The following is a 22,309-nucleotide window of genomic DNA, read 5'->3' as shown; positions in this document are numbered from 1 at the left end:
CCAGTCCAGGATCTGAAAAGCATGGAGAATTTCTCACAAATGCCATCATTTTGAATTTGTCCTTTCTCAGGAACTTCTTGAAGTCCCTGAGATCCAAAATAAGACCAGGTCTTCCCCTTTCCTGGGTAGTAGGAGATACTGGGAATACCAGTCCGATCCTCTCTGCTTGGAAGTTACCTCTTCCACAGCACCCTTCAATAACAGGGCTCAAAGTTCCTCCTGGAGCTCCTGTTCCGGCTGTTGAGGAGGGCGGGTGACCTGTCTGGGGGTTTTCTTAAAAAGGGCAGACAGTACCCCCATTTGATGAGCTGAAATGCCCAGTTGTTGGGTTATCTCCTGCCACTGGAGCAAATGCTTGCCAATCATTCCTTCAACTGGGGAAACGTGGGGGTAGAACTCAAGAGCGGCTTTGTAGGCAATGCTGCCGCTGCCGTCTGCTGGCCCCTAGAGGCCCCCCTTCCACTTTTGGAGCACCTTCTCGCACCTCCCTAATATGGATATTCTTGGCTGCCTGTTCAATCACCCTCCATAGACTGTGCGAATATTTCGCAAACGCAAAGAACGCATTCACAGTATGTAGGGTCATGCTGCCAGATGCAAATACTTTTTTTGCAAGGGCATCAGATTTTTTAGACTCCCTGTCAGTATGGAGAATGGATGTGGATAGCCTTGTGTTGACAGTGGCCGCCTGCACCATCAGTCCCTCAGGAGTAGGGTGGCTTGAAAGAAAAGGTGGGTTCCCCCTGTTTTTTTACTTTTTTTGTGAACTGGAGTTCACTGAAGAGGTGGAGCGAGGCTTTTGTCATAGGGCGGAAATGGGAACAGCTATGGCTGCATTAAAGGCCAGTGCCCTTTCTGTCTGTAGCCCTCTGTTCAAGATGTCAGTCAGCTCATAAACCGACAGGGTTTAGCCGTGGCGCACAAGCCAAGGGCATCAACAACCCTGTCGACCGCCATGCAGTATTGGTTACTAGCATGTCCATAAGGGTGTGCCAGTGTCTAGGTTGGGTGACCTATCCAGCCCACTAGCATCTTGTAGCCATTCTGCCTTGGCGTTCAAATTGGCCTGATTGATGCAAAAATCACTTGTACTAGGCCCTCCCTCTACGGGCTCAAAGCCAAATGGCACCTGAACCCCATTGTTATCGAAGATTGACTGCATTGTCCAGAAAACAAATGCCCAAGACTGGGGGACGAACAAACGGTCGGCTACAGCGTTGATGGAACTGTACCCAGCAGTGCCGAAAGTAACAGCTTTGATGGCACATTCATCTTATCAATGCCCGGAGTTGAGACTTAAGGCATCGGACCCGATGGAGTCTCCTTGGAGCCGGAGCCACCGGGCACAACGGGTGCTGAAGGGGCCTGCTCCGTCGAGGTTGGAAAAGTCCCTGTATCTGCCATTTTGACCATTTGGAGCATTTGCTCTTATAAGGCCTCCCACTCAGCCCTCGACGCATCCAGACTCGGTTGGGAGTTAAGCTGTTCTTCCAAGGAGTCCGAGCTGTGCCTGCGTAGGTGACAATGCTTTTTCTTGTGGGATGAGGATGAAGAGTGGCTTTGCGAGTGCAATCGCTTCTTTACTTTCATTCGGCACCTGTCCCCCTTTTTCGAGCGTGGGCCCTTCTATCTCATGCTCTGACGATCTGGTGGTCTATCGAGCCAAAGATTTCGGAAGTAGACGTCCTAAAGTGAGTTTCGCCACCCGTTCCCTCAGCGATTTAGGATACATTTTCTGACCGGAATTGCAGTACTCAGTGATGTGGTCGGCCCGAGAAACCACATGCAAATGCTGTGTGGGTCGGTAATCGACATTTTTGAATTGCAGTCCTTACAGCTTTTAAATCCTGACGCCTTGTGAGCAGATATCTCGATGAAGCAAATCGATTATAGCAAAAATATTGAATGTAAATTCTCTTGACAGGAGCTGTTCTAATGAGCAGCGTGCTGAGCACACAGAAAAAAGGAACTGAGGTATGGGGACGTAAGTGATGTAGTATATATACAGTGCCCAATGTCATGTCCGGAGTCAGGGAGCACCACATTGAGTCAAAATGGATCAACGACCAAGTCGAGATGCACTACGCCCCCTGTCAAAACGTTTTTCGGAGCAGCTGACGCTGGAATAGATATCTATCTGATTAGAAATCTGTGGGAGAAAGCAATCCATTGAAACGCCCCCTAAAGGACAGAGTGTACGCTCAAGGAATCTCGCCATCTATGGTGCTAGGAGCTGTGAGAAACCCAAGGGTGTTCTCACGGATAGACCCTGAGGATCTTTTGTTCAGGTGGCCAGGGCACGGCCATCACCTTTGGAACCAGACCCTGGGGGTGGACCAGTGCAGGAGGAATACCTGGACAGGGTGTCCTTAGGGACTGCAGGAGGAATGCCCTTGGCAGAGATGTGGTATTCCCCACCTTTCTGACACACCCCTACCTGACACCTCCTCAGTCTACATAGGATATTATAAAAAAGGCATGGTTATCAGAAGTACGACAGACACAAGAAGTACAATCCAAAGGTGTTTATTGAACAGTATATGAGTGAGAAAAACGCCTAATCTAAACCTAAATCTAAGATGGGAGCAAGCTACGACCATCAAAGTTAAGAAAACGCTGTCCTAGTGGTGTTGTGTGAAAACAAAACGGCCTATACTATTAAACCTATTGGCAAATTCTTACTTTATATATCAAAAGGGTGTGGGACTATGATGTGTGTAACAAAAGAGTATGGCGCAAACTAAAATGTTCAAAATGGTTTTGGTAGTTCAGGACTGCTGAATTAGTCCACTCCCTTCCCCACGTTACATCACAGGACAAGGCGGAACAATGGAATGACTATGAGCACCCCTTGAACCTATAGGCACCAGGAAGCAGTTTCCTCCGAAAAGGCTGGATCCCTCGAACCAAGACTTTTCCCAAGCTCTCACCATGCAAGATTCACCTCTTCTCGTGATAACCCTTTGTTGGGTTCACCTTTGTCTTTACACCACTGTTCAGTAACTTGATCAAAATGCGGGATTTACTTTCCCTTGCTTTCACTTGGCATCCCTCCGCCGGGTTCACTGTAGCCTTCAAATCACAGTTCAGTTAACTTTACCAGTTCTACTAGCTTATAACACTCAGGAGCTCTTAATGTTGTTTTAAACAAACATTTGATTCACTTTCACCAAGTCACTCAGGTCCCCCTCCTATGGGCTCAGACCTTCCTCTGTAGACAGTTCTGGCTTCCCTCTGTCGGGTGCGAGACTTCAAACCACCAGCTTCACACTTGTTACTTTGCAATCTTTCACACTTTCACTGCAAAGTACTTGCCAGTTCAATCCAGAGACTTCTGATAGTTGATAACGTCTTGCCAGGTCACTCTGTTATATTGTAGCAAGTGCATTTACTTTCAACAATCATGCTTCTCTTTCTCACGGCTGCCGTCCTACACGGCACCCACAATACTGGATACAGTTCAAAGGATTATGCCGGCCCCCTCTCCAGAGGCCTTCTGTTATCTGCAGTTCTTAGTTAGCATCACAGGGCGAACAATTTCTTAGGTTAGCTTTGTACTTAGTTTCATTTCTGTCAAAGACCTTCGACTGTACAAGGGGGGGCTGTACCCTTGACTTTACCCTTGTATGACTACTATGACTATTCCTTCATTCTTGCTACAATGCTTTCGCTTGCAGTTTCTCGACAACTCAACGAGAACTTCAAATGTTAAAGTTCTTTGCATTTATCAACACAAGCCGGTCTCCCATTTGACTCACTGGCAGTGGCTAATACAGTTTATCAAGACCTTCCATCTCGTCAAGGCTTTTTTGCCCAGCGCGGCTCGCCCCCTTTCAAGTCCTCAGACCGCACATGAAGGAAGTATCGCTGTGCCCTTATGCAGTAGCAGGGAGTTGCAGTTTCGGCCTTCTGCAGCGACCTTCACCCTGCAGCTTGTAGGACCATGGCCTCTCATTCGCCTCCTGGCCCGTCTTTTCTGCTTTCATGGTTGCGTCACCTTCCCAGGATTTCCTGCCCTTCCGTTCTGCTGGTCGTGCTCGCTTCGGTTGCCCTTCTCACCTTGCTCTGCGGGTGCTCTCATGCGCTGCCTTTTATCCCAGTGGGAAAAGGTAACAGGATTCAGGTGCGAGTCATTAAGGTTAAGTGCCTGACACTGATGTTGAGACATGTCAAACGGACTGGTTGTGTGCAAGTCTCTTTTCCTGAAGCGCTTTGTCTTTGCAGCAAAAGTGTATGTAGAGAAGGCTTGGGGTGGTAAATTTCCTAGATAGCACATGGAATGAGGGTGTTCTACAGGAAAAGAAAGACCGGGATACCACATCTCTCCTCCAGGTGCCCCACTCCCACTACCCAGGGACCCTTTATCCAGGTGATCCTCCTGCACTGGTCCACCCCCAGGGTCTGGATCCAATAGCTATGGCTGTGCCACGGCCGTCTGGATGACAGATCCCAAGGGACTGGTTGGTGAGACACCTTTTGGTGTCTCACAATATGTTAAACCCAATTTTCCCATAATTACCAGAAAACACTAGGACTTCCCAACACTGAGACGAAGAAGAGAGGGATTGAGAGAATGAGGATCCCTGATAAGAAACACACTCAGACACAGAAGACAGGCTCTTCCCTTTTAACAACAGACTGTGCCCTTGAGGCAAGGCCAGGCGTCCCTTGACAATCAATCTCATCTGAGACCTATTAAGCCTCCCCGTCAGTATAAAAAGGCAGAGCACACAGGCGCACTCTGAGCGAGCTGGGGATGCTGGATGGTGCAAGGAAGCCAGAGGGAGAAAACACAAGCTGGAGAGACCCTGGGAGGCCTGGAGAAAGGACTGCCTGATTGCTGGGCCTGTGAGTACAGGGGAGGCTGCAACGTGGAAAGGGAACAATACCTCCAAGAAGCCAAACCAGGGGGAGATGGGGTTATCTGGCGATGTCCACACCAGAGCTCCTCCCCTGGGCAAAAGAGGCATGGTGGCGAGACCTTGACCTCAACAAGAATCCCCATAAACTTCTGCAGCCCAGAAAACTGCCAAGTGCCAAAAGGGGGAGCTAGCGAAGTGGGAGCAAAATCAGAATGTAGAATTCTGGGACTGGAAGTCCAAGGACATTTATTTTGTGAACTTTAAGAGTGGTCCGAGCTCGGCTGAGGGCGACCCATCTATGAACATTTGAAGGGGTACAAGCCCAACTGAGGGAGACCCATCTGTGAACCTTTGGAGGGGTCAGAGCCCGGCTGAGGAAGACCCATGTGTGAACTTTAAGGGAGAGGGGGGGGGGCAAAGCCCGATCGAGGGAAACCCCTGGAGAAATCAAGGAAACTGAATTGTGCTTCAAAGGCGCCAGAAACCCTCCCGGGTGAACAGCAGAGTTGGGGAGGCGAGGCCAAGCCTCTGGTGTTAACCTTGACTCTTGGAAATTGCAGGAACAAGAAGGAAGACGCTGTCAGGATTCGTCCTTGGAAGTTATGGAATTTCTGGTGGCTGTAACTCTTACAGGGAACTGATTCCGCAGTCCAGTCCTCATCCATCATGGCGGCCGATACTATAAATACACCATGCCCACACCCCAGCGCGTTATATCTGTTTCTCCTGGCTACAGCGCTTGGTATACTCGCCGAGTGTTCTCCGCTTTGTATTCCTTCATTGAATTTGCCTTCTAAAGTTTTGCTTCCTTTCTGTCTAAACTGCTCATCTTGCTATTTCTATCTTCCTCCTTACGGTTTCTTGTCTATTACCTCTGTTCCTTTCTTTCTTTGCCTTTTGGTGCCGACTGACTGTTTGTTTATGCCTCAGTTCCCAGTTTGGTCGGCATTTCTAAACTTCATTCAGCTCTTACCTCTCTCCAAAGTGCGCTTACCGCTCCTCGGTCTTCAGCGTACCTGTTCCCTCTTCTGTGTAGCGACTTTTATTTCACACTTGGGGAAAAAGCCATTCCTCGCGGCATCTCCCATTCTTGCTTACTTCAGTCACCCTTGGTTTCTAGGATTATACTACGGTAAGATCTTTTCTTGTTCCTTTCGTGGCATAACCGCAATCTATCTGTTCCTATTTTAATTTCCTTTCTCTTATTGCACTGTTTCCCCAATTCCTCTGGTGGCTATTCTTTACATCTACTTTAACTATTCTTCTATATTCAGAACTTCTGTGTCTATTAGTGGCGCTTTTATCCTTTTCTTCTGGTTACCTGAAACACCTTCCAAGACCTCCACAAGTCTGCTCACTACTCCGCTCTGTACAAGAGTTTCATTACCGTATTTATTCTCCATACTTGAAGACCTTGCCACACCTGCATTTTTGCTGCTCATCCTGATGAGGTCAATCTTACCAAGGATTTAACCTGTGTGATATCTTCTACCTTCCTCTGAGACTGGACATAGTTCTACTTACATACTACCAGAGTTTTTTGTTGCCAATTGGCTTTTTTCCTGAGCGTAGGGATTTATCTCCTCGGGGTTCCCCTAGGGCAGGTTCCACTTCCTGCCAAGGTGGCCTCTGAGGAAGCTAGACCCTACTTACACGATAAGAAGAAGAAGCCAGCTAAAGACAGATCGACACAGGACAATTGGAAGCCTCGGAAGAGAGCCACAACAGAGACCAAGGACAGTGCCTCAGCAAGTCCAGGTGAGGAGGAGGTTGGGGAGATTAGACCATTATCTGACAGATGCACACAGCCAGTGAGTTGGCAAGCGACCTGAGAGACCGGAGTGTGCTAAGAAAGATTGAAGTTTGCAACAATATATCGCAAGTGAAGGCTGCACGCATGTGGATGAGACGCGAGTAAAGGCAGATCTGCAAATGAACTGTAAAGCAAGGACAGCTGTGGAATCAGCGATACTGAGTAACGGAGTTGTCCGGAGAAAGGGAGTAGCCCACTTGAAAGTCTCTGCGAAAGGTACATTGTTTGTAGCGATAAATGTGAATGAACTGTAAAAGTGAAAGTGAACAAAGTTAACCCTGAGAGAAGGGGAGAGGAAAAGCTGAACATTGAATTCTGAGTCGAAGTAGTCCTGCGGTTGTCTGTAAAGTAAGACACACACATTTGAAAGTCTTCGACATCTGAAAAGCGGTTTGAGCCCGGCACAGGGGTACCAACGTTGTACTTCTGCTGTTTCTTAAGGGGTCTGAGCTCGATACAGGGGCATCCACATGAGGTCTGAGCCTGAAAAAGGGGATCTGTATGAACTTTGTACTTTAAAAACGGTCTGAGCCCGACGGAGGGAGACCGACGTGAACCTTTGCTGAACTATATATTGAAGCTGGAAGGAGAGACTTTAGCGTGGAAGGCCGGTGGGCCTCAATCCACGTTTTGAACTGACTTTAATTTTGAAGAACCTGAGCCAGAGTGTGTCATCCTGTCTACGGGGGCTGCCTTTCCCCGTGCTGCCCAACGTGGGGAGGAGAGCTGACTCAGCCACATTTATAGTTTTGCACATTATTTCTTTTGCATACACATTTTTCCAAAACACGTTTTGTTACATTAGAGTAAGGGCTGGCATTAGGTTGTGTTAGTATTGGCCGTCTTGTTTTGACAGACTCCACTAGGACTGTTTTATTTATTATTCGATGGTCGGGCATGATTCCATCCTAGATGTAGGGCAAGATAGACATTCTTCTAACCTCTTTTTCAAGAACAAAACATTTTTTTCAAACATATCTTTCGTGTCTGTCTTGCTTTTGCTACCATGCTTCCCTTACAGAGCACCATGGAGTGCTGGTCTGAAGCTTAATCGGTGCATCGTACAAACGGCTCCTCGCTCATCGGAGCAATGGTTGAGCCCAAAGGAGTATGGTTGGGTGCTTTTGCAGAGTCTCTGCCGGCTCCCTTGAGCACAGTGGACTCAGATGACCCAGTTGACACCAAAGCTGTCGGGGCTGGTGCCTTGCCGAAGACTTCAAGCATATTGATCCAAAAGGCCCCCATTCCTCCAGTGTGGATGATTGGGTGGGAAAAGGTACCTGTGAGGAGTCCCTGATGCAGTGACTTCTCTTCTTTAACAAGTAGGAAGAATGTTTGGAGGAACCGCTGGGTGAACAAGAACTCTTAGTGTTTCTTCTTCTATTTGTCCTTGCAGACTGGGGACCGTTCTTCATTTCGGTGCCCAGCGACCTCGAACAGTGGCACGTCACCTTTTTCCTTGTGGAAAAGGGTAATGAGTTTCCCTGCCTGCTCACAAAGCGCCTTGGAGTACATTGACTGACATGACCCACAGTCTTGCATGTCATGTTTTATCCTGCACAGTATAAGCTGAACCTTTGAGGGTTCGGAGATGGACAATTGACACCCTCAGTTGATTCAAGATTTAAACCCCATGTCCTTTGTCAGATTCAGCATGGTGCGAAATGCCAAAAGCAATACATTTTAACAAAAGGCCCCTGAAGAGAACAGAGTCTGTGAGGAAAAAGGAACTAAGGTCACAGGGCGTGTTGGCTATTTAGTCTGGCCCGATGTCACGTTAGGGCCGTGCAGCACCCTCTTTTGCCGGACAAGGTTCCAAAGAGCAGCTGTTCTGGGGTATAGATATAGATGAAGAATCTATGGGAGGAATAAATTCATTTGAAGTGTGAACCCTTGGAAAAGAAGACTCTCTTCCAGACCTCAGTCTCTTTGCTTCTTCTACTTCGTTCTATGTGACGCAAATGGGGGACCACAGAGGTGACAACTCAAGTTGAACCGGGGTGGGGGAACTGAAAACATATTGTTCTGCCTCTAACTTGGAGTGAGCCTTTCGGATTCATTGCACTGCATGAATTGCCGGCATTGGTCTCATGATTCACACTGAAATACTGCCAGTCTGTATCCAACAGGTACATCTGCTTCGTGCAATCTTTGCTGGGCTTCAAGCTTTTGTACGAGAGATGGAGAAATTACTTACCATAATGATCTTTCTATGGATTCTTCTCCTGCAGATTCCTCATCTGATAGATATCCTCATACAGCTCTGCTGCTCGGAAACCTTTCTCGACAGGGGGCAGTGGACCTCGAATCTGCCATCGATATTTCTTGCTCAGTGCTCGATCGTCGGCTCTGGACGTTAATGTCAGGCGTCATATAAATACCACTCCAGTACACACCATGCTTCAGGTCCCACCTTTTTTCCCCCTGTACCTGAACACTGCAGCGGAAAACAGGAGGGAAGGCTAACCAGCCTATGAAAAACTTAACACTGGGAATATCCCAACAGGGAGACCCCAAAGGATAGAGATGTGCAAATACTCTATTTTTTTTAAACAATCGCTTAGCAAGATAGAAGCGGTCACCATAGAGCCATTACCAAACGTTTTCTCTCGTGGACAGAAGTGTAGAGCCACAAGAACTTTCTGAGCAGGGGTGGATGGGAGGGGCAATGAGGAATTGCGGGAGAAGAATCCATAGAAAGATCATTACAGTAAGTAATTTCTCCTTCAATTGATTGCTTTTCTCCTGCAGATTCTTCATCTGATAAGACTCCTCAAGCAGTTAGGACACAGAGGAGGGCAGAAAGGGCTACATAAGCAGATTTTGCAGAACTGCTCTTCCAAACAGTGCATCGGCCCCGTGTGCAACATCAAGAGATTAATGTTTGGTAAATGTGTGCAAGGAGGCCATGTGGCCGCACGACATATGTCCCCAACAGGAACTCCTCTCTGGAGGATGCTGAAGGTTGCTGTCGATATCGACCGGGCCTGAGATGTCAAAGCCTCGACAGCTGTGGCAACACAGGAGGGACCTGACATAGATACCCAAGAAACTTCCTTCAGTGTCAAAGGTTTCATCAACACTGATAGCTGTGGCACCGGGGCATATGAGTGGTCGGCAGCACCGAGCGCCGCTGACACCTTCGAAGTCTGCTGTGAGGGGGCAGGGGGGTTAACTGTGCCTTCTGCAGCATGCTGCTTAAACATTTCCAACATGGAGTATTTAAATTCCTCCCACTCTTGACTGGTAGAAGGGCCGGCCAATGGCTTACCTCGTTTGCTCTGTGAATCTTTTATCGGGACGAGGAAGAGGAAGAATCGCTCCTCAAATGGGACTGCTTCTTCTGTTGATGTTCTTTTCCAAAGGTATGCCCCTCAGTTTCAGCCTCAGAGGACCAAACCGTCGACCTTGCCAGAGATTTGGCCAGTGGTCGACCAAGCGCGAATTTAGCCACCTGATCACGTAGAGTTTTCGGCTGCATTGTGGCGCATGACGAACACTCTTCCGTCCGGTGACCCGTGCCGAGGCACCAGAGACACAACTCGTGTGGGTCGTGTAAAGAACTCATGGTGGCAACAGTAAAGACAGACAAAAGTGATCACAGTTCAAGGGTGTTTATTGAACAATGAATGTAGGGTGGAAAAACGCCTAACCTAAATCTAAGATGGGAGCGTCGACCATCAAAAGAAAAATAAGCCCGTCCCAGTGGCATTGTGTAAAATAAAAGGGCCTAAACTAAAAAATAAACTATTGCCAAATCCTTACAACTAATTACAGAAAGAGTGTGGGATAGGGTTCTAATAAAGAAAGAAGTGTTCTCAAATCATAAGTCAGGATGTGATTGCCAGGGGTCTCCCTTCCCCACGTTTTCAGCACGGGACAAGGTGGGACCTTGCCAGCACGAGCCGACGGTTCCGCATCAGCTGTCGGGTTCTTCAAGGGTCAAGTCTCTTTTCAATAAAAGGTCTCTTGCCTTCAAGGCCTGATGTATCCACCAAACAAACACAAAGTTCTGCTTCACGTATACCTTGGGTGATGGTTTCACCCTTGGGTCCCCCTCTTCCGGGCGTAGACCCTTCACAAAATCGTATTTAACAGTTCCTTTTCAGTGCACATTGGGTGACAACTTTCCACCTTGGATCTCCCTCTTTCGGGTTCGGACCCCTTTCAGACGTTAGCCTCCCTCCTTTGGGTTCACTGTGGCTTTTCTTACTTTCACGAATCTTAATGTGTTTTTACACAGTTCTTCAGGACTCGCCGTTTTGTCGGCTTCCCTCGGCCGGGTTCACACTAGCCAACTTTTACAATGCAGTGTTCATAGCGACTTCAGACCTCACCCCTTTTCGTTAGCATCTTTCCAACTTGTAACAAACTGTTCATATGCTCATCTCACCAAACGGGACTCATTTCCATTAGCTTTGCAAATGCTCATCTCACGAAACAGGACTTATTTCCCTCAGCTTCGCAATCATCAGTTGGTCAAAGACTTTCAACGGTACAGAGGATTTTGCAAGACCCCCGTATGACCACTTTGACCTCTCTTCACCGCTTCCCAAACCTTTTGGTTATGGTAGTCTTTCTACCATTGGGTAATCGCCCAGAGTAATCCTGCCTGAGCACCCACGTGGTGCCGGCTTCCTCTGTTGCCGATTGTCCACCTCTTTAGCTTTTCAAAGTTCAATTTAGCCGTTGGCCATTTATCGTTCAACACAGTTTGGTTTCTTATCGGCTTTTCCACCCCCGACACACCGGCTGAGATAAACTGCTACCAAAGAGACCCTTGTCTCTGCCCGGCTTGGTTATCAGCGGAGTAGGGTCTCATGTACCATAGACATCTGCTGCAACACACGCTGGCCATTGTTCGCAGTCTTAAGTTTCCATCTGTGGAGGTTTCACAGGCCTTGAGCGTAAAGGGCAAGGTCACTTCTCTCCTTGTCACCCTCTCATTATTTGCAGTCTTTTGCCTCCTCTTTAACTGCCATGCTGAGTTAGCATTGTGCGGTCTGCCTTGCTCAACCTGTGCTCTCGTGCTCCACCTTTTATCCCTATGGGGAATGTAAAGGTCCATCAGGTGTGTGTGATTCGATATAATTGCCTGACTATGCCTAACCCTTGGGTTGGGACATGTCAGCTAAACCGTTTTAACATTAGTTTGTTTTTTTATCACATTGCACAAAAGTGTTTGTATTGGAAAAGGTTGGCGTGACATGAGGAATGATATCCCTCGTCTTAGGGATTTTGGTCAACTCAGGAGGGTGATATGGGTAGGGTTTGTTAAAGAATGAAAATGACCAGTGTTTTTTATTGTGATCTGAACAGTGGGAATGGTAGTGTATTGTCTGGGCAGATTGAGAGTGTCAGGAATAATAATCAAAGGGCTGGGAAAGAGAATGACTGGGAATATTTTGGTAAAAACCACTAGGAGACAGGGATTCTGGGAGTTGTGGTTCTCTAGAGTAACAGGGTTTGGCTCCTAGGGAATTTTCCAGATTTGTAGGGGTGACGGAATTTGAGTATGGGAGCTCCTTTGGAAGGAAGAGAGGTAGATTTTGCATAACCAAGGAAAACCCCAGGGAATTTGTCCTCTTCACTATCCACTTCGGTATTATACAACGTCTCACCTTGCATCCACCCTCGCTTGTCCACCCCCAGGGTTGAGATCTGAGAGCGCCAGCCCGTCCCTGGCCACCTGAATAAGGGATTCCGAGGTCTACTTGGGAGAATACCCTGAGGTATTTCACAGTCGGTGATAGACATTTTAGTGCCACAGTCTGTACACTGGTTGAAGCCTGAAAGTCAAGCGACCGACATCTTGCATCGAGTGGAGTGACAAAAAAGAGTTTACCGAAGCAGCAGAGCTGGAAGGAATATCTACCAGATGAGGAAACTGCGGGAGATAAGCAATTCATTGAAAATTAGTCATGGCAGCATTTACGGTTTCAAATATCAACCAGCTGCATCCCACCCCTCGGCCTGTGGTGTCCATATCCGCCCTCTATGGCATAACGATTCATCGAGTCCCAGCCACAGTTCATGCTCGGACTTTTGAAATATTCCCAAAGCCACCCGGCGCTGGAGCCATTTCAAAAGATGAGAAATCTGTGAAAGGAAGGTATCCTTTTGGAAGCTTAGCACCATTGACGTTGAGGCCTATCTGACAATACAATAAACATAGTGCCCTTTTGCACAGCATACAGGTTATTCACACTAAATAAACAGCATGGCTTTAAGAGCCTAACCTCTTGGGACCGTTTTATGAAGCAATCACATACCTGCTTGAGAAGATCTTGGAGGCACAGGAGGAGATATGAGCCGTCCGCTTTCAGACATGTGTCTGGCTTCCTTCCCACTATCTAGGCTCCAACTGCTAGGGGCAGTGTTGACTGCTGGAAATGCAAATATGAATCCCGGCATGTTACTTTAAAACAGAAGCATAAACTGTACAGAACGATTGCAAGAGCATATAACAGAACATATGAAGTACAGAGAACTCTTGTAAAAAAAAAAAATAAGCTGTAAACACAAAAAATTGAAAATGTTGCAGCATCAGAACAGGCCTTGGTACAATGTCCTAGAGGTGCCAGTGAAGATAAAGCTCAAAGAATAAATTGACAGTCCAGTGAAAGGTGCAGGACGTTCAAATAAGTAGGTTGTCAATTAATTGGAAGAGTTAAGGTTACAATCCTTTTTCTCCTGATTTTTCTCAGCAGATTCAAACCATCTGACACTTATAAAAGGGGGGAAAGAGGTGGGTCACCTACATCAAGTTGTTAGTGGAAAAAACATGATCCTATGTTTAAAAAAGCTTTTCAAATCCCATCTAGAGCAAGTGACCCAGCAATACCGTTTATTCGGTTCCACAAAATCTGCAGGTTTAAGAGCTATAGAAATTACTTGTATGTATGTCTATTATTTATTTCGGTAAAACAAAGCAGCTGGGTGTGGGTGAGGTGAGGAGGCAGTGAAGGCAAGTGCAGGATGAGGGGCGGGGAGGGTTAGAATAAGTGCAGCGGTGGACTGGGCAAGGGATGGCCTGGCACCATGTAGGACTCTTCAGGAACCAGGCTACCAGTCACAGGTAGATGAGACATTAGCAAAGGAGGGAGAGTGGGAGGGAAGAAGAGAAAAGGAAAGTCTTAAGGAGTTTACAGAACTTAAGGCGATCAGGTTCAAGTCTGAGAGGGGCAGGGAGGCCATTCCAGAGGGAGGCACCTGCAGAGAAGTGAGATTTACCCCCTACTCTCTACTTGGAAAAACATCTGATTTGCTGAGATATGGAGCTAGCTGAGCAAAGGCCTCTAGTGGGGAGGGATTGAGAGAGAGAGAAAGTTTGGTATAGCGTGGTCCCAAGCCCCAGAAAGCCTTGTGGATGATGCAGAGGGTCTTGAATTTGATCCTCGCATCAACCAGGAGCCAGTGGAGAGATTTAAGGGCTGGAGAGATGCAGTCCCTGGGCTTGAGTCCAAGGATAAGTCTTGCAGCCATATTCTGGATCGGGTGAAGGGAGAAGTTAGGCAGATTGAGGAAAAGGCTCTTATATTAGTCTAGCCTGGAGAGAAACAGAGCTCTGGAGACATTAAGTTTCTGGAGGAAGGGGAGAATGCCTTTGAGGAGGTAAAGCAGACAGGCAGTCAGGAATGAGAGAGGAGGAAGAGGATGTAGCAGAGGGTAGCTTGAAGAAAAGCTGTGCGTCATCAGCTTAATACTGAAAATTAGGGGAGAAGGAGGAGATGAGATTGACTAGGGGGGCAGGTAAATATTACAAAGCCAGGGTGATATGATAGAACCCTGAAGGACACCACAGGTGGAGAGTGAGATGGTGGAAATGAATGAAAGGAGTTGAGGCGTTACTATATCAGTATGTTTTGTATTGAAATGTAAATTGTGCAACACATTGATTTCTCCATTCAAAATGTGTGAGCTCATCACTACAAAAAACAGAGCTTGTTAGAATCGAAATCAACACAGTGAAAAGAAACAATGTCGATGACATAATTAATTTAGCTTATTTGCATAATTATTTTGTATCTTCTGTAAGGGATCAAGAGTAAGACTCTGACACAGTGGCATTTTCGGTGTTGATCAAAGACTTTTACTATCAAAAGAAAAAGAGATGATGGTGAAATCCCACCTATCCCTAACTCGGAGGGTTTTCCCAGCCTCAGCAACACTAAAGAACGTCTCTGTCAGGATGTCTAAAGCAAAAAGAGTTCTCTCTCCCGTGTCCAAAATAGCTGACCCTCACACACTAAAATCAATACAACGTGCAATGGGAAAGTCTCTTGGCTGAACACCTGCAGCTTTCTTTCCGAAGTTTCAAACAAAGTCTCTAAGGTGAAGAAAAGAAAATCAAATAAAGGTTCACCAAAGAAGGGACCTTTCCCTCCCTAGGGATATTTTGGTTTTCACAATGTCACTTTTGGATATTTCTACAATCCCAAGGAGAGTGGTTCTTCCCTTCAGTTTTCTCCAATTCCACAACAATTTACAGTGCTTTCTCTGGACCCCTGATGCCCTTTTTCAGAAAGGGGTCTGGTTCTTCCCTTTTGGTCAACAATTAAAAAAGCAGGGTTTCTTCCTCTGTTTTCTCAGCATTTCCTGAGGGTCTCTTTCCTGTTTCTCCAATCCCTGCTTTACTCTCATGCCAGGGTTTTATTTTGCTACTTGGGTGCGGGTGCCACACTTGATGAGTGCCTTTTTTTGGGCTTTTTGAGTCCTCTAAATATTCGAGTGCAACTCCCAGGTTCATTAGCATTCACTTCCTGATCACTGACAAGGACACCCCTACCATCCATCTTATTTACAGACCACCAGGTCCCATCGGTTCATTTGAAGAGGACCTCTCTGCCCTACTATCCGAGAATACCAAACTAACCTCCCAAATTCTACTCCTTGGAGATTTCAACTTAGGATTCAATTAACGTAACTCAACCAGCCCAGACATCTTAATACAGGCCTATAATGATGCTATGACAAAAGCACTTGGTACTATTGTCCCATTGAAGATATAGAAAAGTAAAGCAAAAGCCCATTTGAATTCATGGTTTACGCCCCATCTAAAAACACTGAGGACAGAAAAAAGAAAGCTTGAGGCCCTACGGATGGAAACAAATCCAAGCTGATTAACATAGCATCCAACTACAAAAAAGAAATCATCTGTGCCAAACAAGAGTCCTATAATGAGAGGATTAATAAAGCTAGTTCAGGCACTAGGGAATTATTTACCATTCTCAAGGAACTGGAAGCTCCCATTCCACTGATAGATGATTGCCTGAAGGACAAACCCTGGTGCACTAGCATACAGAATGCCTTACAGAACAAAATATCACTACTCCAAAGCGAAGTTGCTGATAAAAAAAAGCCACTCTATCCAGTATAGACAAACCCAGCACTACAAAGTAGCCACCAATACATCCTCCAACCAGTTCAAACTTCTATGAGGTTGAAAAAGTTATTCTATCGCTTAAACCGTCTAACTGCCAAGGAGACAGTTGTCCAGCCCAGATCATCAAAGACGCGGCTAGAGACCTCTCACCCTTCATAACTAAACTGATCAATTCCTCATTTACTTCTGGCACTGTCCCTGGTAACGTAAAAGAATCTTGGGTCCAACCCCTGCAGACCCTAGATCCCTCAATCCCTACCAACTACTGGCCTATTGCCACTGCGCCTTTTTTACTGAAAATCCTCGACAAAGTGGCCTACTTACGAATTCAGGAATAGTTGGAGTCAAATCACCTTCTCGGCACCCGACAATCGGGCTTAAGACCCCGACACGGTACTGAGAGAGCGCTAGTAGACTTAAAAACACAGATTGACGAACTGAAGGACAAGGGAAAAACAGCACTGTTATTACTCCTTGACCTTTCAGCCGCATTCAATCTAGTGGACCACCAAGTCCTCTGTAACCATCTGGCATCAGCAACACACTTCTCACGTAGTATCAACATCTGGATTAAATCCTTCCTTAATAACAGGATCATACAAGTCTTCTCATCTCTTGCAGCTGCCAACCACATCCCTATAACCTGTGGGGTCCCACAAGGCTCCTGTGTTTCCCCCACTCTGTATAATATATTCACAAAGCCAATGTTCGACGACCTAGATCATCTGGGTGTCACCTACACTAACTATGCAGATGACACCCAGATCCTCATACCCCTTTCGGGCGAATATGACAGGGACTTGTCTTTGGTGAATAAAATATACCTAATCATTCAGGCATGGATGGCCACACATGGCCTCTGTCTGAATGATGACAAGACCGAGCTGCTAATATTGGGATCAAAATCCAACCTCAACAAACTTGACCAGAACTATACCACCTTCAACATTGATGGCAATTCCATCAATGTGAAGAAAGTGGTAATAACCCTAGGTTTCTATTTAGACTCTACCCTCACTCTTAAAAAAAACAAGTCAGTTCCCTGGCCTCCACCACAGCTTACACATGTAAGCTGATCAGAGCATGCAGACCTTTCTTGTTGAAGGTAAGTTGCACTACCCTAGCGAGAGCACTTATCGTATCCAAATTGGATTATTGTAATGCTCTCTATCTAGGGGCCAACAAATACCTCATCAAAAAAATCCAAACCCTACAAAATAATGCCTCAAGAGCCGCTCTCGGTATATCCAAGAGAGAGCACATTTCACGTCTAAGAAGACAGACCAAATGGCTCAACACTAAAGATAAAATCACACTCAAAACCTTATCCTTAACACACAAATGTATTAACCATGCAGCCGCTACTTATCTTTCGGAGAGAATTAACAAACACACCTCGACCCGCCCTACTAGGACCTTCAACTCAGCATGACTTGTGGTACCCAAATTCAAGCTAAAAAAGGCAGGGGGAACCAGCTTCCCGGTCATGGCAGCCCAAGCCTAGAACACCCTGCCCACACATATGAGAGCAGAACAACTCTTCTATATATTCAGGCGCATTGTTATAAATTGGCTCAGCAACAATGACACCCCTGGCCAGCCATAGTCTTGCATTCATCGGAACACATTACAAACTTACTTCCCTCTATCTGATCGATCCACAAGTTGCTTATGAAGTCTCCTATCGCCTCTTATATATATATATATGTTTACTCATTCATATCTGTGTACTGTATTTTTCTACCTTACATTTCTGTATATTACTGTCATTCCATTCTATGTACATGATGTAACTAAGTTGAAAGTATTCCTATAACTCACTCACCATGTAAAGGCGCCCAGATACCCTTGGGTCTAGTGTAACCACACAAATAAATAAACAAACAAACAAACTTGTTTCTGTATCCAGGAAATTATATCTTTCATATGTCGGACCACTGACCCTTCTGCAACTGTGTTAAATGTTCCAGGCTCCTTTGTGAGGGTTTTTGCTCTTTACTAACGGCATGCGGCATCCACCCTGAAGCGCCCCGGTATCCCAATCTCCTTCTATGGGCATACTGGTTTTCTCCTGGTAGCTTCGGCGTCCCTCGTGTCTCACCGTTTCCCCCGCTATATTCTGCTGCCTGAGAGCACATCTCGCCGGCTTCTCGTCTCTCGCCTGGCCTTCTCATTTGATCGGCAGCTCCTGCTGTTCGGGATGGCAGAGCACCAAATACTCTTCCACCTGACTTCCTTGGACGTCGTCCTCACCAGCTTCTCGCTCCGGTCTGCAGCTCGCTTTCCTCCCATGTCCAAACCAGTGTCGAGATGGTTGACTCTCCCATCTTGTTCAGTAGTTCCATATTTGAATGTCCCGGCCCCTGTTACTATCTTCCAAGGATTAGAACGCAGAGTTGGCTTGCCACTTCCAGTGATCTTCATCACTCCATTCCTCTTCCTCATCTGAGTATTATAAAACGGGGGGTGATGTACATAAGTCCCAGTACTTGTAGTCCTAGTCTTATTAAAGGGAGGGGGATGTACGTAAGTCCCAGCACTTGTTAATATCCTCCAATGGGATGAACATGGTGTGGGCTTTCTTCTACTAGCAATCTTAATTCCTCCATCTCCCTTTCTCGTCTCAGCATTAAAGAGAGAGGTATTGTGAAGGCATCATGAAGTAAGAGACAGACAACAGATTCACTCTTCTAAAATTAAATGGTTTATTTCTTAAATGTCAGGATGGTGTAAGGCCTAACTTGCCTTATACTAAGGTGGGATTTCCCTACCTAAAGATACTAAGAATAGTCTGTGTGATTAAGTTCAACTCAAAAGTCTGTCTTTGTCCAAAACCTGAACTTACCCTCACAACTAAAGATATACAATGGGGAGGGATGTCAGCAACCAAGGAAACAGTGTTCAAAATAAAATGCTGAGCTTCTTCCAGCTCCTGGCTTGCTCTTCAGCTTCACTTTCCCCAAATTCAAAACAGTTCCACAAACAGGCCTCGGGGGATCCTTTCCCAAGTTCAACGCAGTTCAAAAAGTCTTGGGGTTCCCTTTCCCAAGAAGGCAGCTCTTCCGGCTTCCACGGTCAGTTCAACTAAGTCAGCTTTCAATAAGGATTCAATAATGATTCCAAATCAACTTTGTAAGCTTTCAGGCTTTTCAACAGTTCACATAGCTTTCTCCCTTTTTTAATCACTTCAACACTTGCTAAGCAAAACAGCTTCAGTATCTTGACTTTCCTTGGTTCTTTCCAAGTAAGAGATTAATCGATCTAGGCACAGTTGTCGAGCCACACGGTCCACCCACTATAGGTCACGTAACCGATAACCCATGGCACTTTGTTATATTCAAATTATTTGAGCCCGTTTTGACAAGGCATGTACGAATTACATAATGGGTTAGAGCAGCCTTGTGGTTATACCATAAGCGTAACCACAAATTAGGGGGCTCACTGGAGAGTTCAGGTTAAGTTCCTTGTGTACCGCAAAATTAGCATTAGACTGCGGGAGGCAAAGCATTTTTGTTTTAAATGTGTTGTCAAAGGTGTGTATACTATGCAAATTCGAAAAGCTGCAGATGGTCAAACCATATTTTGCAAATGCCACCGACTTTGCTTTATAGACAGTTAAAGCCATCAATATCCGTTGCAATTTGTATTTCTTCATAAAACTGAAAACTGCCACTGCCTGCTGCATTTTCCCTGCCTGTCTTCAAATATGACCTGACCCACTAAATTCTGAGGCAAATCTCACACTGAGTTAGTCAAACTCCTTCACCCACAGAATCCTTCTTTTATTAGTATATATATATATATATGTGGTCATTTTAAAGCTCGTTTTCCCTACTGACCGACCATAATTGCGGACTTATTGGCGTTAACCTGAAGATCCAGTGAATTCATGAACAGAGTGTACAACGCTATCAGAAGTCCCAAGATACAAGAAGTACAAGCCACAAGGACGGTATAATCTGCGTAAATTACGGCAGGAAAAAATCAGTTGACGTTTTTTGAGGCATCTGCACAAAAACTAAGTAGCGCATCAAGAATGCTCTTAACATACAAAGAAAACAAAAGAGGAGCCTAGCGTGCACCTTAATTCACTGGAAAGAATGGCAAGCATTTACCATTGTCTCCAGTTTTCCCACACGCACTATTTCCTGCATGTGGCTCACCCAACACTTGGACCAGTGTCTATGGGTAATACATGGACCTCAGTATCTCTTTAAATTTGCTACAATTAACTTGCCAAATGCAGGGCTCAGTCCCATGAAAAACAGATAAGTAGGTTCATTTTTTATGCATAGAGAATGGGCAGCAATAAGGTATAGGTTGAGTACTTCTAAGCCACTACGGAACCCAAGTTGGATGTCGCTAAGAATATTCTGATTCAGTGCTCCAGTTTAGCCAAAATAATGCACACAATATCTTAAATTGGGCATCCAGAAGAGATATGGGCCTGTAATCAACCTGGTTATCTCGCAAACCTTTTTTGAAAATTGGAAAAATAGTGGCTTGCTTCCAAGGGCATGGAAGACTATGTTTCTCAACCAATACCTTAAAGCAGATAGTAAGTACGGGAGCCCAAATATCTATCAGTCTCTTAAAGAGATCTGCAGGGATAACACCAGGTTCCGGGCATCGTTCTAAGGCATGTTTTTGAATAGCTATTGGTACCTCTTGGTAATTAAGGTCAAGTATGTCTTGGTCATAAGCCTGGTCGAGATTTGGCTCTGTGATTGAATAAAACAGGTGCAACCAATGGCTGGCAGCCTCCAGTCTTATTAGCATCAGCTAAAGTGGGCAAATGGGAAACCCACCGTTGGTCCTCAATAGTGTATTCAGTCCCCACTAGGCCCTGCAGGTATCTAGCACCCCGATTTACAATTTGCCAAAATGTTTTGGACTCATTCCGTTCAGCTTCTTCAATAAGATCCTGACAGTCAAGATAGTCTTGTCTTAGGTTTCGAGAGAACAGATGTATAGGCAGCCCTAGCTGCCATTATTTTGGGTTTGTTTAGATGAATCCTGTGTAAAGCAGAGAGCAGTTTCCTTTTAGCTAGTTTGCATTAATCATTAAACCAGCCCTTCCTTGGGTTACAATAGAAAAAACGGGATTAACCTTCTGTTATCCCAGAGGTCACTTAGGCTATAAGAGGAGGCAATCTGTTCCAAATCAAAGCCTGTACTGAGGATACAGTTAAAATGGGTAAGATTAGGTTGAACAGGTTCACTGATCAAAGATGCAGCATTACACCTTTCTGATTTAATTCTTCGCCGGCCACAACCAAGTTCCATCCTTGGGACAGGAGGCATGGCAATGGATAATCTGGCCTCTCCCTGACAATTAATTTGAAGGGATTGGCTGGTGGTCGCTAATAACATTTTCAACTACATGAAATTCCTTTAATAGAGACCATTTACTGGAATGCATAAGTAGTCAATCGTTGAAACCCCTCAAGCACATTATAAGTCAACTTCCCCGGGAAATACGTGGTGACTCTCCCGTTTATGGACCAAAGTCCCCTTGTCTCCAAAATGCACTGCTTGGAGTTCTTTGACTTACGATGAGCGAAGGCCTTTAGATGTTCCCACAGGGATCACTAGAATATCTCCCTCCACCTCGATAAGTGGTTCTTAAAACACCGAAGAGTAAGTGTATCATAAACTGTGCATAAAATCCACTGCTCATCAGCCTCTAAACACTGTGGATAAAGTACATTGGGATTCTAAAGCCGGAAAAGATTCCTCGCAATAGGCGCACCTGGTAAACCTGCTCGCTATCTACATACGCTGGTGAGAGAGGTGCTGGAGGCTGATTAGAAAAACAGGGCAGGGAAGAAATCTTTTGTCCACTGAAAAATGAACGTGATGTGAGTGTTATGAAAATAATAATCTGAAGAAGGCGACATACTGTCCTCTAATGCATAAAAGCTTGTTAAAAAAAGCAAACAAAAAGATAAGCCATAGTCATCCAGGTATGGGTGGATTATAACCCCCTTGTTCACTCACAATGGCTACCTGGTTGAAAACACAGAAGTGGTGTTTAGTCTAAAAGGAAGGACAGTAAGCAGACAATGGGCCTCATTACGAGTCCGGCGGTAAAACCGCCTGGTTACCGCCGGACTCGTATTACCATTCCGCCTCCGTGATTCCCGGAATTACCGGGGCATTACAAACCCGGTTTTCCGGGAATCACGGAGGCGGAATGGTGTAAATCCCCATTCCCATTGAGTCCTGTGGGACTCAATGGGAATCGGG

The 22,309-nt window shown here is 45.8% G+C and overlaps 1 protein-coding gene across 4 annotated transcripts in view; it reads right to left on the bottom strand.

The window, feature by feature from the left end:
• DOCK4 (dedicator of cytokinesis 4) overlaps positions 1–22,309 on the bottom strand; it is a 2,129,281-nt gene that overhangs the window by 81,662 nt on the left and 2,025,310 nt on the right. For all 4 annotated transcript variants that reach the window (XM_069627915.1, XM_069627916.1, XM_069627917.1 and 1 more), the window contains one exon: positions 12,948–13,061. In XM_069627915.1, the coding sequence (XP_069484016.1) occupies positions 12,948–13,061 (114 nt within the window). The remainder of the gene's footprint in view (positions 1–12,947; positions 13,062–22,309) is intronic.

This window comes from Ambystoma mexicanum, chromosome 12 (assembly GCF_040938575.1).
Source record: "Ambystoma mexicanum isolate Mex_15411 chromosome 12, UKY_AmexF1_1, whole genome shotgun sequence".
Lineage (NCBI taxonomy): Eukaryota > Metazoa > Chordata > Amphibia > Caudata > Ambystomatidae > Ambystoma > Ambystoma mexicanum.
This window is presented reverse-complemented; position numbering and strand designations above follow the sequence as displayed.